We start from the raw sequence: 16663 nt of genomic DNA, 5'->3' as shown, positions 1-16663 counted from the left end.
AAATACTCTAAACGCGTGTTTCTAAATGATCATCTTCTCAATGAAATGCAAGCGATTTTGCTGCTCGAATGAGCATCGGGACGATGCCCATCTCCCATTTAGAGCCCCGAGCCAGTGGTGGAAATTCCACATTCCCAAAGCGTGCGAGAGTCTCTCCATAGGACGACCTCCGTTGTGACTTGTCGGTGTGAGACCAATATGGGTCACTCCGTGAAACCACACAGTCGCGAACCGCTGCGAACTCTCAAAACTCAGCCGAGGTATCGAAGCAACCCACAGCGCGTCAAGCGAAGCCACTTCCTGGCTACGAGTCTGGAAGCAGACGAGGGACCTTTCCCGCCACCTCGAGCAAACCCGGAGAATATTTTTCAGTCGGCCTAGATCTTTGAAAACTGCTGCGCGGTTTCCTGTCATAATGTCCAACCAACAGAATGCCACCACATCTCAGTGCAAATCAATTCCCGACCATGAAAACAGACAGACCAATTATTTAACTGAGCAAATCCAGACAGGTGACAATCCCTAGCATATGGACTTTTAAGTTGATATTTTTTCAGCCATATGCGACGAGATTATGTGGATGGACCCTCTGAGATCACTTACAGCTCCTTTTAGCCCAGTGTTCTTCATTGCAAGGCCCTCGGGCCACTGGCGGCCCCTGATGGCCTCTAGTACGGTCCTTGCTGTGGGTCCAACCGACAATACACAAATGGTGAAAACATCCCCCCATCATTATCGTGCCGTCAAACCCAACGATGGTTTCAAATGTGCGGCGGCCCTCACACCGATGATGTCTCATCGGCGAAAGTGGCCCCGCTCTGAAAATTAGTGAAGAGCACTGCTTTAGACCAATGTCCGTTTTTTTGCGTCGTTTTGTTACGAAGTCATGAGTGTTCGTTGCTTGACAATGAGACCGCCGTGTATAGGAGCAGGAGAAGGAAACAATGAGCCATGTGCAACGTTGGCTGCGACAAAATAGCCAAGAATCATTTACTTTGAACAGCGTAGCTCAACCGGGGGGCGATACATCAATTTGATGGAGACATGTTCCGCGTGCCAAAGTGACTTGGGGTGCTTAGTGCGTAAGCGGCGACCCTTGTCCCGGATATAATTTCCGTTGGCGCTCACAATGCCGCATTGTGCCTCCACGTTGCTGAGAAGCGCGTACGAATACTTAAAACATTTTCATGCGGAGGGATAGATACAGGGCGGAGGCGTCGTTGTGTCCACTTCACGACGCTTACCCACAACGACGCGAATGGTTATTATACCGTGCGCTGTGTAACGGAGACCCCGGGTATCCCGAGCGATGTAGCTGCCGTGTTGCACTCGACACCGTGCAGGCTCCGAAGGGGCAGCGTTTCCTTCTTCCCGTGTGACTTCTTGCTTACTTCCTTCCATTTGAACCGAGTCGGCAAAGTGATTTCCTGCTCGAACGAGCACCGAGGTTTGGCGCTCTCGTCTCCTGTTTACAGCCACGAGCCAGTCGTGGAAATTCCTCATTCCTTTTATTTGCGGCGGGGACGAGTACATCTCCGTGGGTCGGCCACCGTTGGCTAATAATAATAATAATGATGCAATTTGTAACGCGCGCAAATGTGCGGACGGAACGGCCGCCAACCCAGAGGCGCGGAGCTGAGCCCCGAGTCGCTCGAAAGTCAGGTTATGGAGGCGAGTTTTCAAGTGTCTCATGAAGGAGACGATGGAGGTGACGCTGCCAATGTGCAGATGGGATGGCGTTCCAGACTGCAGGGGGGGGGGGGAGGGTGGGGTGGCAACCACCGAGAAGGGGCGCGTAGCCGTGGCCGTCCCGGATCTTGGTATCGAGAGGAGGTCGTGAGTCGCACTGCGAGGGCATCTGCCGCGTGCTGTGCTGCAAGTCGTCGAGAGTGAAGGGAGGTAAGGTGGGGCCAGCCAGATGTGAAGGCGCCGGTGGCAGAGGCAGGTGACGTTGTGACCCTGCTGGCAATGGGGATCGAGTGGAGGGCGTGGAGAGAGGCGACTCGAGCCGAGGGTGAGTGGTAGTGGTTGTGTGATCAGCACAGTCGTGTGATCAGCACAGTCAATTCGCCCCAGCAGGGGCGTGCGGTCAGGTGAGGCAGGGCCTCAGGTGAGGCAGAGCCTCAGCTGTCATACTCCAATGAAAATAGCTGTTACTAAAAGTAAAAAAAATAATCAAATACAATTTTTGATTTTTTCCACTGATCTGTGTTATAAATGTCATTTCTGTACGATTCCAATCATTTTTATAGTCAAAATCGCCAAATTTGCGGGGCTCCGCTGCAAATACCGGAAGAGACGAGAGGTGAGGCAGCGACAAGCTCAGCCTCCCCTCTGATTGCGCAACCCCTCAGTAACTGGATGGAGCGTGGGCAATAAACGCATGCCTGTTACTATCTCTCTGTGTGTCACCAATGTAATGTTTGTAGACCCCTTAATTTCACGTCCTCGCCTTCCATACTCTAGGTAACTTATTTCACGTATGTTTATAAATATATTTAGGCTCGCTGGTCTCGGCATGAAACTGCAATTAAAAAGCACCAGGGGAGGCAGCTATCACATCTGCCTCACTGAGGGGGACGTGTCTAACACGCCCCCCTCAATAAGGACACGCCCCCTCCATGAGGCCTCGTCGAGGGGGCGTGAGGACACGCCCCCTCGATGAGGCCACACCCCCTCCATGAAGCCACGCCCCCTAGTGTGTGAATCTGGCTCTGACACTAGCCAGTGCCTCCCCAGCCATTGACCTCACCGCACGTCACTTCGCCCCAGCTAGGATTTGAACTCGCAACTTTCCGGGCACATTCTCTTCTCTTTACAGGTCAACGATCTTGGTCATGGTCTCAACCAATCAGAGGTGACCCCCTTGTTTGCAGATGATTCGATCATTTTTGTGAAGACCAAATCACGTCAAGAATGTTCAACACGAACGTCAAACTTTTACAAACCGAATCTAGAATCAACCGGCTCCCAATTGCTAGTGAAACGAAACGTGGATGTTATTCTCTGATGGCAGCTCTCGGTGAACATATCGATCAGATCAGCTGCGACAAAAAAACGACACCTAGGTCTGTTGTAAGCGGAGATTACAATAGCCTGCGACGACACGCACAGCTGCCCAAGTTTACGTAAGATACTTAAAAAAAAAATGAGGACACGAGTGTGGCATCTACTTTTCCGAAGTGGTTTGAGTTTGAGTTACTTTTATTGGTGTTAATCGTCATGAAACAAACGTGAGTGTGCACTGCAGAACATGGCATTACACTATATTAGTTCAGAATGATAATAGGGTTTCCCCTTTTACCTGGCAACAAAACAGTTGTGTTAAGATGTTAAAACACCAAACTGAAACCTTTTACAAGGAATCATGTCTGCATTAACCGCAATACTTGTGGGCGGAATGCAAACTAAAAACATACTCTGGTAATAAATGGCATTGTCTTTGAAACTGATTGGTCTACACCCGAGCCATCTTTCTTTTGAGCCTAGTCTCAAAACGGTGTTAGTATACAGCTGTACGCCTTCTGGCGTCCTCTGGTATACAGCTGTACGCCTTCTGGCGTCGTCTGGTATACAGCTGTATGCCTTTTGGCGTCGTCTGGTATACAGCTGTATGCCTTCTGGCGTCCTCTGGTATACAGCTGTACGCCTTCTGGCGTCGTCTGGTATACAGCTGTATGCCTTCTGGCGTCCTCTGGTATACAGCTGTACGCCTTTTGGCGTCGTCTGGTCAAACACCGTTTGAGACGAGGCTCAAAAGAAAGCTGTCTCTGGTGTGGACCAATCAGTTTCAAGGACAATGCATCATATTACCAGAGTCTGTTTTTTGTTTGCATTCTGACCACAAACATTGTGGTTAATGTAGACATGAATCCTCGTAAAAGGTTTCAGTTTGGTGTTTTAACATCTTAACACAGCTGTTTTGTTGCCAGATAAAAGGGGAGAACCCTATTATGATATTTCGGTACTGGCCAAGGAGGTCCCTTGATGTTAGTTCATAATGTTGTAGTTGGCGAACACCTGTGTAAATTACCCAACCCATAAGATCCCTGGGTTTGATCTTCCACGAAGCTCATGGTCCACCCTAAGCCGCATCCGCTGCACAAGCCGTGGCAGATGCGGATACGCGATGCACAAATGGAACACTTTCCAGTAGTATTGTGCGACTGTGGCCATCCAGGACAGACCGTAGTATAACGTGTAACGACGCAACGGCCCGATCCACAAATACGAAGAAGGCATTACAGCGATGCACTCCGCCGCTGCTCCTGACGCGGCTATCTGGGCTTGACCACCTGAATGTGAAATTGTGGTTGTTGCTCTGCGTCTGCATCAGCAGCCGTACGCAGAAAAGAACCTGTCCGAACGATGTGAAAAAAGAACCTGTCCGAGCGATGTGAAAACTAGGCCATGGTCGCTCGTAAATATGCACATGCATGTACACAGGTTCTTAACGTCGTATTGACTGTTGCTAAAAAAAAGTGGACGGCTTGAGGAGGACACGTCGCTAGGGGTAGAGATACTCGGTGGTCGAGACGAACAGCAGAGTGGGAAAACGCTTGAGAGGATCACCACGGCAGAGATGGAGCGATGAGGATCAACTCGTGTGCAGGAGCGAGATGGATCGTTGCATCGCTAGACTGTGATGGATGGCTTGGGGCTTGGGAAGGCCTTCGTCCTGCATAGAGCATGGCCGACGACGACGACGATCCGATGATGAGTGTACACTTATTTTCATCGTGTTCGTCGTGCATTCGAACACAACTGTGGGTCTGCTGCTGAGCGTGGCATGTCATGGACGACTTTGCATCTGCCTCAATAATGTTTTGGTCGCCAAAGGAAAGTGTTTAAGCGTTGTCCCCATGGCTTCCTCTCAGCTCGTGGTGTCTGCTACAGTATGTAATGTCTTTGTTGTTTTGGACCACTGAAGTGAAAATCAATGTTGCCGCCCCCCCCCCATATCTGTCATGTCATCATTTGCCTTATTCTCATAATTGTCACTTCACATAATGAAGCATATCAAGTATTTGTATACACAACCTATCGGTCACACGACCTTCAGGGAGTGCATCTTACCGTCACCTGCAGCTGTCTGCCTGCCTTTTGAAAGGTATTTTTTGTTTGTTTTTGGAAGTTGTAAATCTTTCAGACATCCGAAGTTCATTCCTCACTCGATCAAAAAATATTTCCTGACAAACCCACGCGCGCGCGCGCACACACACACACACACCCGGAGCCGCATGCATACACTGGCACAAGTGCACATGGGTGTGTTTAAAAACCACAGCGTCGTGTACATTCTTTTTTTCCACACTCACAGTATTGCGTTTTTCAACACGAGCATTTCAAAAAAAAAATTGTGTTATTGAAACCTGGCCTGTTTAGCTGAAGGGCTTTCTAATGCCAACTCAACCAGAGCCATTGCCCCAAAAAAATTCCCACAGATTTTGTCAGAAAAATAATTCACCTGGGAGTTTTCGGGCCTGGCTGAGTTAAATAATTACTCAGATGTCCCCCCCCACACACCTAAATATTTTCTTCGAGCTGTGGCCTTGCAAAGGTCAACGTGAAGTCAAAAAGGTGACCTCGACCACAGAAATCACCCTGGGGTCAACTCAGACGCTGTCACCACGTGCAGAGCACCTCGTTTGGTAAATCTGTGCTCGTAATATTGATAATCATTTAATACGAATGGATATACGTTGAAGAAGAGGTAGGACACATTAGTTGATGGAATAACACTATACCGTCTGCGGTGGAATCGTGAACACACTGGAATTACAATACAGAGGCTCAATCCCCTGGCGCAAGCAGTTGGCACAATTGGCACATTCCTGAAATCCTCTCGCTTTGTGTCCTCCCAGCAGCATAAACGGATTCAACACCACATGAAGTGGATTGGCAGGTCGCCTCTGGTGAGGTAGAGTGTGGGTACTGGGTCCACCTGTTCCAAGACATCCAAGGCAGCACGGCAGAGCAGGCAAAATATTGTCTAGAGGGCCTCTCTGGAGCGCGTTCCTGTGGAGGCCATATCCCCAGCACGGCAGAGCAGGCAAAATACCGTCTAGAGGGCCTCTCTGGAGCGCGTTCCTGTGGAGGCCATATCCCCAGCGGTGGCGTGAGCAGGCAAAATACCGTCTAGAGGGCCTCTCTGGAGCGCGTTCCTGTGGAGGCCATATCCCCAGCGGTGGCGTGAGCAGGCAAAATACCGTCTAGAGGGCCTCTCTGGAGCGCGTTCCTGTGGAGGCCATATCCCCAGCGGTGGCGTGAGCAGGCTATTGCAGGGCTGCACATTTAGCTCTTGCCTACTTGATATTGATATCAATCTGAACTTAACAAACTCGGCACTACATAATTTCATTCGCTTCTAACGTGAAACAAATATGATTTCCAAGTGCCTGATAGATAACACCCCGTAAACATATCCACAAACATGAGTTCATCATTTACCATTACGTTTTTCAAGTATATTTGCTGTTACAGAAGTTGACCATCATTATTTAGTACAATATCCATCCAGACGGTCAAAAATGCCAATTTATCAACCTTATTTTATCTAAATATAACCTGTTCTCTATAAATATCGTTAAAATAGTTTTATCTCGGATCAACACCATGTGTCCTTGATTTGGCCCGAAATAAACAAATTAATAAATGCGAAACTGAAACGCGGTGTGCCGGGCGCACCTTCCGTTAGGTTGACCCCTCTGACCTTTCTGACATTTCGGAATTTTTTTTCTTTTCCAAGCAAAATATTGCAAATTATCAAGAGGGCAGTGCAGAGGTTCAATCAGTCGCACAGGAAGACACATGGCCTCATTGTTGTCGCCAACGAAACGGGAATGGCAGGATGTCTTGCGTCGTGCCAAATCTCAATTTTTCCCTCAGCCATCAGCGAGTAAACAGCAGACGCTATCGAACGGAGCCGTTTATTAAACTATTTCTTTTTTTATACTACCAGGTAAGTCCCGTCGCGCCGTGTAGATCTTTTTCAGAAGCAACCTGGCCACAAATGATATATCAACGAAGTGGTTTGTCACGTGGAAAAGTATAGCAGTCAAATATTCTCAACACAAGATTCTAAATGTGGAGGACCCGGAGGAAAAAAAAATCCACGCTACCACGAGGAGAGAGAAAGACACGCAAACTCCAAATATACAGCAGGGTCAGGATCGAACCTACGACCTCCTGTATACCAGGCGAGGGAGTGAACATCTCACCATAAGTGTTGTGTGACGCCGGTAAGAAGCCCGCGGCTGCCGTGGGGATCGGGTTCGGGTTGCGAGCGACTTGCGATCAGGCGCGGGTTGCGAGCGACTTGCGATCAGGCGCGGGTTGCGAGCTGCTTGCGATCAGGCGCGGGTTGCGAGCGGCTTGCGATCAGGCGCGGGTTGCGAGCGGCTTGCGATCAGGCGCGGGTTGCGAGTGGCTTGCGATCAGGCGCGGGTTGCGAGCGGCTTGCGATCAGGCGCGGGTTGCGAGCGAATTGCGTTGACAGCACAGGCTTCGGAGATGCAGCTCCTCGCGCCAATCGTGTGCGACCTGTTGTCGTCTCTCTTTTTAAATGTCAACGGGTTTCCTTTCCCAATCATAAACATCACGGTTAGTCACGGGGAATCCACTGCTGGACGAAGGCCTCCTCGGTTCTGTGATCCAATGGAGCAGCACAATGAGCCGATCTCGTCTCTCACACCTCTGTGGTGGGAGTCTTCTCTCACGCGGTGTTCACTCGTGTGGATGCAATCGCTCAATTGGGAATTACTGCATAGACAGCAAAACATCGCCCCCTGTGGGGCACACTTATGCCCCAGGTCACTGCTGCGGATGAGACTCATCCGGGCCTCTTGAGTTCTCAACCGGTTAGACAAAATTAACTTAAACGGAACGTGACCCTGTCGTTCGTCTGGACCACTGACCTTTATCCCTTCTAGATACGTGTCCTGTCCAAACCCACTTACTTAACAGTCAAAGTTAGGTATTTAATTCGCGCGTGTGTTCATTTCCAATAAGGTTCATTTGATGAAACCAGCGTTGATTGTGAAGCGGTGAAGAGCCCCACGAGTTGCTGGACCGTTGAGGCCGTGGCTGCTGCTGCTGCTGCTGTCTGGGGCTCCTGGCCTGAGAGGCGGATGCCGAGAGGGCGTCAGCAGATCGCTCGCTTTCTCAGAGGAGGGCATCGCCAACTCGTCTTTTCGATTATCACGCACACCCCGCAAGAGTAGCGGGTGCATTACAAATATAATTAGTAGTACAATTTTTTTGATTAACTCTCTTTTTTTTACGAGGAAATGTTATTACAGGCGGTTGTGACTAAGACATTTAGGAGGACGTTACGCGTTTTGTTGCGTGTTATTTTTGTTCAAAATATGTATCATATTGAGTGCTGGACAGGCAGATCGTGGGACAGGGCCGGATTGTATAAAAGGCCCACAGTAGGCACTGTGCCTGTGGTCTACGAAGAAATGTGACCACGTTTTTTTGTTTGTATGATAAAAAAAAAAACATTTAACCAAGATATCTTCTCGAATAAATATATGTATATAGCAAGGATGGGCACAGTATGTATACACAAAGAGTAGGTAGAGTCACGTTAATATCAATCGTTATTTTTTTTCATAAGGTGGGAGAAATTAACACGGGCGGTGGACTTTCGAGATGTTTTCATTGCAAAATGAACATCTTCAAAATTGTGTTTTTCGCGCAATCTCATTCTCAAACAGAGAGTAGTGCAAGGGAAGACAAAGGCGTTGTTGTCCTATGGACGAAGCATGCCGTGAAACAAGCGGAGTGACAGCGGCGGCAGTGACACGGCGCAGCAGCAGTACCAACTGCAGAAAGTCATCACCGAAGGCCTACGAAGCAGAAGTGCCAGGGGGGGCCTGCAAGAACCAAGAACCTTAATCCGGCCCTGCCACGGGGGATTTGATTGAGCAGCGTGGTGTTTGCGGCGTGTGGGCTGTTGATGCGACGTCTCCTGGTCGCTGCTTGCGGAGACCACTAACGCTCCCCTAGGAAGATAACTTGTTTAAAAAAACAATAAGTGTGACCGTCACGTGACCCAGTTCGCTTTGTGAAGTCTTCCAGTCGCCGCAACAAAAGCCGCGCGATACGCAACGGGACGAGGCCACAACTCAGCTTAACGTCAATCGCTCCCCAATGCTCCCTGAACTCGCGTGTTCTCTCGTCGCGGTCGCGGGGGGACGAGACGAGATGGGCTGGCGACACGGGCTTATCAGAGTTCAAGATAACACTCCGCAACAATAAAAGTAAAGCATCATGTTACATTTTGGCGGTTGTCCTGAAATAACCTCTAATTTATACTTCCCATGAAATGTTAATAATGAAATTAATTTGCGCTTAAATGCTGGGTTGAATGTCACGCGGCATCGCCTGATAGAGATCGAGACGCCTGAAGTCACTATTAGGCTCTCTCTGGTTCGACGGTCATGCGACAATGCCTTAGAGCAAAGTAAATAATTCGACAAAACGCCACCATTCCGTGTATCTGCAGATGAAAAAAAACATCGACACAACCCGGCGGCCACGTGGCCTTCTGGGAGTGCTTTTATTTTAGTGGCATTAATGGAAAAAAAAACTCACGTGGAGAGAGATAAGGAAAGGAGGTGTATTGTCCGATTACACTATGTGACACAATTTTTGTTGCTGAGTAGTAATTGTTATTTCCTAATTGCTTATGCCTAAAAGGTATAGAAAATGGCTATCATTCCCTACGAACTTTGCTTTTGTGACCAGGATAGTGATGTTTTGAAATGTACCTATTTTCAATGAGAAAACGGGCGAATTTGTGTCTTTTCGTCACATAAAGTCAGAAAACAACAACACATTAATCTAAATGTACATGTATTTATACTAAAGTGATAAACAAAATTACTACAAAAGATTTAGAAGTGAGTAGTTTTTCGAGATTTACGATTATACTGTGAATCACTTTCACGAATCAGCCCCCAAATGTAGTCTCCCATCATGTTCTCGTTATACCGTCCTTGGTAGCGGCGTTCAAAGTAGGCCTCACACATCTTAGCAGATGCTTCCACAGAGTACTGTTTTGCTCTTGTCTTGATAAATTGGCCCGCAGACATAGCAAAATGCGTCTGCCGGATGATTGCAGCCTCTTGATGCCACCACAGAAAAATGCAGATATGCATCCACTTAGGCAGCTGGAACTAAAATGAACTGGTGGGCTTAAGGCACCTGTATTTATACTACTATTTATATCACTGGAAAGTTCTAGAATGTTCTAGAAGTTACTCCAAGTTTACTCGGCACTGAATCTCTCTGGAATGTTCTGGAAAATAGGTGAATTTCAAAATATCACTGTCCTGGTCACAAAAGAAAAGTTTGTGGGGAATAATAGCCATTTTCTGTACTTTTGAGGAATAACCAATTATGAAATAACACTTCCTACCCAGGAACAAAAAAAATGTGTTACACAGTTATTTATTTTGCTCTAAGGCATTGTCGACAGTCAAACCAATAGTTAACATTGAGAGCTGTAATTGATCTAATTTAAGTATAAAGCCAACATTTAACACGACGCATTGTTGTGTAGTTAATGGGCTCACTACCCTCGAGAACCCGGCTTAAGCAAGAGGTAGCTGCCCAGATTCAAACCCATGACCTCAGCAGTGGTGGCTCATTACTGTGGCCTCTGAGCCAGTTTATATCATCAATGTTTACCGTGTTGCGTTAGTAAGCCAGTATCCTGTTCAGAGATCGAGACACCTTAAGTCACTATTAGGCTCTCTCCATCAGTTTTTTTTTTTTAAATCAAAATAATATCTTGCCAGTGCAGCATGTACTACACCAGTACAAAGACACACGCTGAAAGAATCTCGCCACATAATGTGCAAGTGTCTCCCCCTGGTGACCAAATATACATTGCGGCAGAGTGGAGCGGATCTTGATGATTTAAGTGCCCTTTCATATATATTTAAAGCCGGTGTTAAATACCGCAACGCCCATCACGAACGATCTTTACCGTGCAAATGCACCCCGCGAAGTAAAGCAGACGAGGCGCGCGTGCTCTATTCCGTGTGGTATTAAACATATAGAGCCCTCGGAATTTTACGAAGTGCACACAACATTCGTTGCCTTGAAGTAGAATTTGGAGATTTTTTTGGGGGGGGAAATCTAATTCCTGTAATGCGCACCGAATATGTAAAAGTCTTTGATCAGTTCATGCTGCCAGCTATGACAAGAGGCTCAGAAACATCAAACACTCACAACCAAAATACTAACCCGAGCACCAAATATAGAATGGGGACGTGTAGGAGTGGCCAATGCATTGGGCATTCGTGTATTATACAGAGTAGGTAAAAATAAGCACGAAGGTAAATCCATTCGTCTGCAGCACACGGACACCTTTGTATGAATCTCAATCACTTTAAACAAACACAAGTAAGTGCGCCTGTGTTACACACCTTTCTAGGCGGGGGGCCACGAATGGACACACAGCCAATGAAGTGATGATAACAGCAGTTCCGTGGTGGGACACATATTCAAGAACATACCTGAAATGTTGTGGTTTTCATTTAACTATCAGTTGCTGAGCACATCGCTGAAGGCCCATAACGCAAAGGAGCCAGCAACTAAGAGCGCCGACGATACTCGAGACAGCAGATACCAAATACGCGGGAGGGAGGAGACGAGTTACAAACTTGGACAGGGCAATTAAAGAATTTGGGGGACATGTAAAATACATTTTATCAGGTAAGGCCGACCGAGCTAGATGGCTCTTTTTCAGAAGCCACCTGGCCACAAATGATATCTCAACGAAGTAGCGTATCATCATCAGGTGGAAATTTACAGCAGCCAAATACTCTAAGCGCACGTTTCTAAATGTGGAGGGAAAAACTGGAGGACCCGGAGAAAAATCAACTCGACCACGGGGAGAGAAAGACATGCAAACTCCAAATATACAGCAGCAGCAGGCGTCAGGGAGTGAACATATCACCATGAAGTGTTGTGTGACGCCGGCAAGAGCCCTGTGGCTGCCGTGGGGATCGGGTTGGGGTTGCGAGCGACTTGCATTGACAAACTCCAAATATACAGCAGCAGCAGGCGTCAGGGTCGGGATCGAATCCATGACCTCCTGTATACCAGGCGAGGTAGTTAACATATCCTAGCCACCGCGGCGCCCATTGATGAGCTTGCCCTCGTGGATTCACTCCGACAACAGGACGGCTTGGGGAGGCCTTCATCCAGCAGTGGATTAACCATGGCCAATGATGACGGCGGCCTCAATCGCTTGCTAAGAGGCCGATGATTGCAGCAGCAGCAGCCTGGCTTGCTGGCGGGCGCCACTGATGGCCCTGATATGGAAACCGCGGCTGTTGGGTGCCGCGCTCTGTGGGCAGCCACATTGGTTAAAGCCACGAGGACAGCCACGCGGTACAGTGTGGGGCCTTCATCTCTCTCGCTCTCTCACGCCACCAACAAGAGCCATCAGACAATGTGCTTCGTTGACGTTTTCATTTATTTTGATTGATTAACGCTGTCGTTTTGGTGACCCAGGGTCATTCGTGGTGGCCCAGGTCACGCTTGCAGATGAGGCTATACAAAGTGTTTCAAGTTCCTCTCCTGGTTAAACAAAATTAACTTCAAACTGCATTATCATCGCTCATGGTCAATCCACTGCTGGATGAGCGCCTCATCTCCCAAGCCGCCGCCATCTCCTACAATCGTGCGGTTTATAACAATGTTGATAATAATCCACGTCGTAATAGTAGTTCCACACACGAGCGGCGAATCCATCGCTCCATCAAAAACAGCGTGGTCCTGTTAGTGTAAGCAAGATACACTTTGGGTTTTTTTTAAATTATGTAATGTGGACAAACGCAAAACTACCAACACTTTATAAACCAGTATTGTGGTTGTTGCAGTGTGTGAGGCTTATGAGTCGGCCGATAGAGTGCTCCGTTTCACTCCCGCATGAAGCCAAAACGCGCATCATGAATGTAGTTTGGTCACACATCCCAGTGTAGCTGGACCATCCTCAAAATATTAGGCCAATATTTTTTTGAAATATTGAGTCGATATTTTAAAACAAATATGTTATTGAGACTCAATATTTTTTTTGGGTGAAGCGCATCACCATCATGATGATGATGATGAATACACGTACTGTATACGTTCACTCGTGGCTCGTTTTATTGTAAAGCGTTATAAAGGATAACACAACATCGCACGTGCCACGGATGTCCAACTTATATAATATACACTTATAGTTAACATAGCCATACATAACATATCCTATATTTGTTGTACCCCTTTGGGATTATGCTTTTGATGCGTGCAAAGTTCTGGTGGCATAAATGTGTTCTGGTGTGCACAAAATACATTCCACGCTTATTGCGTTATTTCCCGGCAAACGTGTCTCATATCGCCTCGTGTGACCTTTACCAGCCAACAACCCTTGCGGTACTGATAAACGTACCGCCTATGACGCCCACTTCACATGCCGCACAGTGCCAGGAGATGCTCGAGATACCAGCCGGGCCCCTGCTTTACCGTCGGGCCCTCCTTACATGCAAATCGCTCCGTATGAATACAAATAATCATCATCACGATGACAACGGGGGTTTGTGTCAAACGCAGCGATGTGTTATATTTGAGTAAATGACCATTTATCTGACAATTAATAATTCCAATATCATGTTTAATAAAAATTAAGTGCAATAAAGGTCGCATTGTCAGCTCAATGAATTGTTTGAATAAATTGGGCAGCGTAATTCATGCAAATGAACGCATACATGAACGACCACGCTAATTCGTGAATAAATGCGCGAATGAATATAATGGTGAGCGAATGGATGAGTGAATTAAATAATGAATGAAAACAACTATTAGATTTTTAAAAAAGATAACGCAATAAACCACTACTCGAAATACGCTCAACGAATAGTTAAATTTTTATTTTTATTTTTCTATCTACGTGGCTTTACCGAAAGACCCAAAGAATATGAGTTAATATGAGTGAATATGTTATTCATTAATGATTTAGCAAGTAAACAGATCACTGCATAAATTAATTTTCGAATGCAAATGAATGATTGAATAATAGAATGAGTGATTAAATGAACAAATTAATAAATTTACAAATTTCATGTATGAATGAGTGAATTTCAAACGTTTTGCTGCGTTAATAAATGACCAATTTAGTGAATAACAATTGGATGAGTAATTGAGAGTGTGAATTTAACGAGATCAATCGGTGGACAATGCCGTACATGAATTAAACAATTATAGAATCAGCCAATGATTGAAAATTATGGGTGAGATCAGCTAAATTGACTGCGTAAATAATTTTTGTACTGTAATGCATCAGCTGATGAATAGCACGAGTGAACGAGTTTAGACAATGATATGCAGGAAGAGAAATTTGGCCACTGCGTGAATGCATGAAAATATTACAGTACCCAATCAGCTACTGAGTCGGTTAATGATTGACTTGGTGAATGAGTGAATTGTGATTTGGTGAAGGATTGACTCGGGGAATGATTGACACGGTGAATGAGTGAATGAATGTCTCGGCGAATGAGTGGACGAATGACTCGGTGAAGGAATGATTCGGCGAATGCGTGAATGAATGACTCGGTAAATGATTCATACGGTGAATGAGTGAATGAATGAGTCGGTGAGCCAGCCCCGCCCACGGATTGCGCGACTGCTGCGTGACGCGTTACCCCCCCCACACACACCACAGACCCTGCTGCTGGTGCCGGATGCTGCGGTGCGAGGAGCGATCCATTATCAGCAGCAGCAGCAGCCGCAGGAGGAGGCGAACAGCCAGACACAGACAGCTTGTTCCCAGCAGCACCATCGCGGACCATCATCTCTGCTGCTTGCGGGCCCAGCGCATCGGCTACGGGAGGGACGCGACTCGGCCATGCAAGGAATGGCAAGCGTGGGAGGAGGATGCTGCTGCTGCTGATGATGCTGCTGCTGCTGTTGCTGATGATGCTGTTCGTTGTGAACGCTTGGGAATGACGATGCTGTTGCTGATGATGATGATGGTGATCGAGGCGGGTAGAGCAGCAGCAGGTCTGTGGCCGTGTCGCCTCGCCAGGCAGCAGCCGTCCTCGGTGCTGTGTTGCCCGGCAGCAGTTTGGTCCGAGGGCATGATTTGATTCGTCTGAGACTGGACGAGTTGATGGAGTGACGACTGATTCGTGGTAATGCTGGTGTGACGAGCATATGGTCGTGTTGATTCCGTCAAATGGATTTCGTCAGCCCGATCTGTGCAATTCCAGCGTTCGTTTTATTAGCTGCACGCTCCCATTTGGGCGCACTCTCTGCGGTCTATCATCATCATCATCGCCATCCTTATCTCGGCACGTATCGTCACCCTCGGTAATTTATCGCATGGTTAATATCGTCATCAGCAGCGTCATCAGCATCTTTATTCAATGTCACTGCCATCACGTCCATATCGTTTCTGATATCAAAATCATCATCCATCTGCTTTTTATCACGATCGCCATATTATCATATATTATGTCTATATCATCATCATCATCATCATCTTAATCTTCATCGTCATAATAATATCATCTTAGATTAGTCCAGATCCTCGCCATCAGTGTTAACTTCATATCATCAGCATGGAATCTACTGGGTCCGTATAATCGCCATCATCATATCATCCATTGAATCGTCGTAATTATTACCATCTACTGCGCCAATATCTATATCACGACCGTTGGACACCACCACCACCACCATCATCATCATCTTCATCAGCGCTCGCCAGCTCCTCGCCTCCATCATGATGACCCACACGCTGCAGTCCGGACTTCGCGCGGACACGCTGGAGAAGGCTCGCGTGGAGCTATGCGAGAGGCCGGACGCCATCCAGCAGGACATCCAGGAGGTCAGGGACATGATCGTGACCCGGCCGGACATCGGCTTCCTCCGCACGGACGACGCCTTTGTGCTGCGCTTCCTTCGCGCTCGGAAGTTTCACCACTTCGAGGCCTTCAAACTGCTCGCCCAGTACTTCGAGTACCGGCAGCAGCACCTGGACATGTTCAAGAACTTCAAGGCCACCGACCAGGGTATCCGGCAGGCTCTGCGAAACGGCTTCCCAGGCGTGCTCTCGCACTCCGATCACTACGGCAGGAAGATCTTGGTCATTTTCGCCTCCAACTGGGACCAGATCAGGTGACAGCGAGTGGAGGTGGTCGTGATGTTGCTGTTGTTGTTGTTGCTGCTGCTGCTGCTGCTGTTGATGGTGATTATGTTTCGTTTACAGCCTCACTGAGTCTCCAGAACTTTAATGTCCCGGCACGTCTCTTTTATTTTAATCTATAATTCAGGAGGGGCCTGAATGAGGATGACCGTGGTCAGATTTTTGAGTAATCTGTGCGGTGTGCGTCATGGTGGATGCGAGGGGGAGCGCGATGATGTTGTCAGCTCACGGGGTCTATGATTACTTACGGAGGTGGGTGATGTACAAACAGACGTCTCCCATCTGTGTGTGATCCAACAAACTACACGTGTGATCGTTATTGTACAACATGTGTGGCATGTACAGTTCCTTGTCCACCCACTGCTGGATGAAGACCACCCCCACACTATGTTGGTCATGGCAGTTGTTTGACCATACTTCACCACGCTGATCAGTGTGGGTTGCTGAAGGTGG

At 47.5% G+C, this 16663-nt stretch overlaps 1 protein-coding gene across 2 annotated transcripts in view; it reads left to right on the top strand.

The window, feature by feature from the left end:
- The first annotated feature begins 10459 nt into the window (after window positions 1–10459).
- LOC116957754 (clavesin-2-like) overlaps window positions 10460–16663 on the top strand; it is a 41040-nt gene continuing 34836 nt past the window's right edge. The window contains exon 1 of one of the 2 annotated variants that reach the window (XM_032980102.2): window positions 10460–16182. In XM_032980102.2, coding sequence (XP_032835993.1) covers window positions 15788–16182 — 395 coding nt within the window. In that variant the 5' untranslated portion in view covers window positions 10460–15787. The remainder of the gene's footprint in view (window positions 16183–16663) is intronic. The other variant, XM_076053310.1, reaches the window with a different exon arrangement.

This window comes from Petromyzon marinus, chromosome 3 (genome assembly GCF_048934315.1).
Source record: "Petromyzon marinus isolate PM22_M1 ecotype Great Lakes invasive population chromosome 3, UKy_Petmar_22M1.pri1.0, whole genome shotgun sequence".
NCBI classification, from domain to species: domain Eukaryota; kingdom Metazoa; phylum Chordata; class Hyperoartia; order Petromyzontiformes; family Petromyzontidae; genus Petromyzon; species Petromyzon marinus.
The sequence above is the reverse complement of the archived record's forward strand: the minus strand, read 5'-3'. Positions and strand labels throughout refer to the sequence as shown.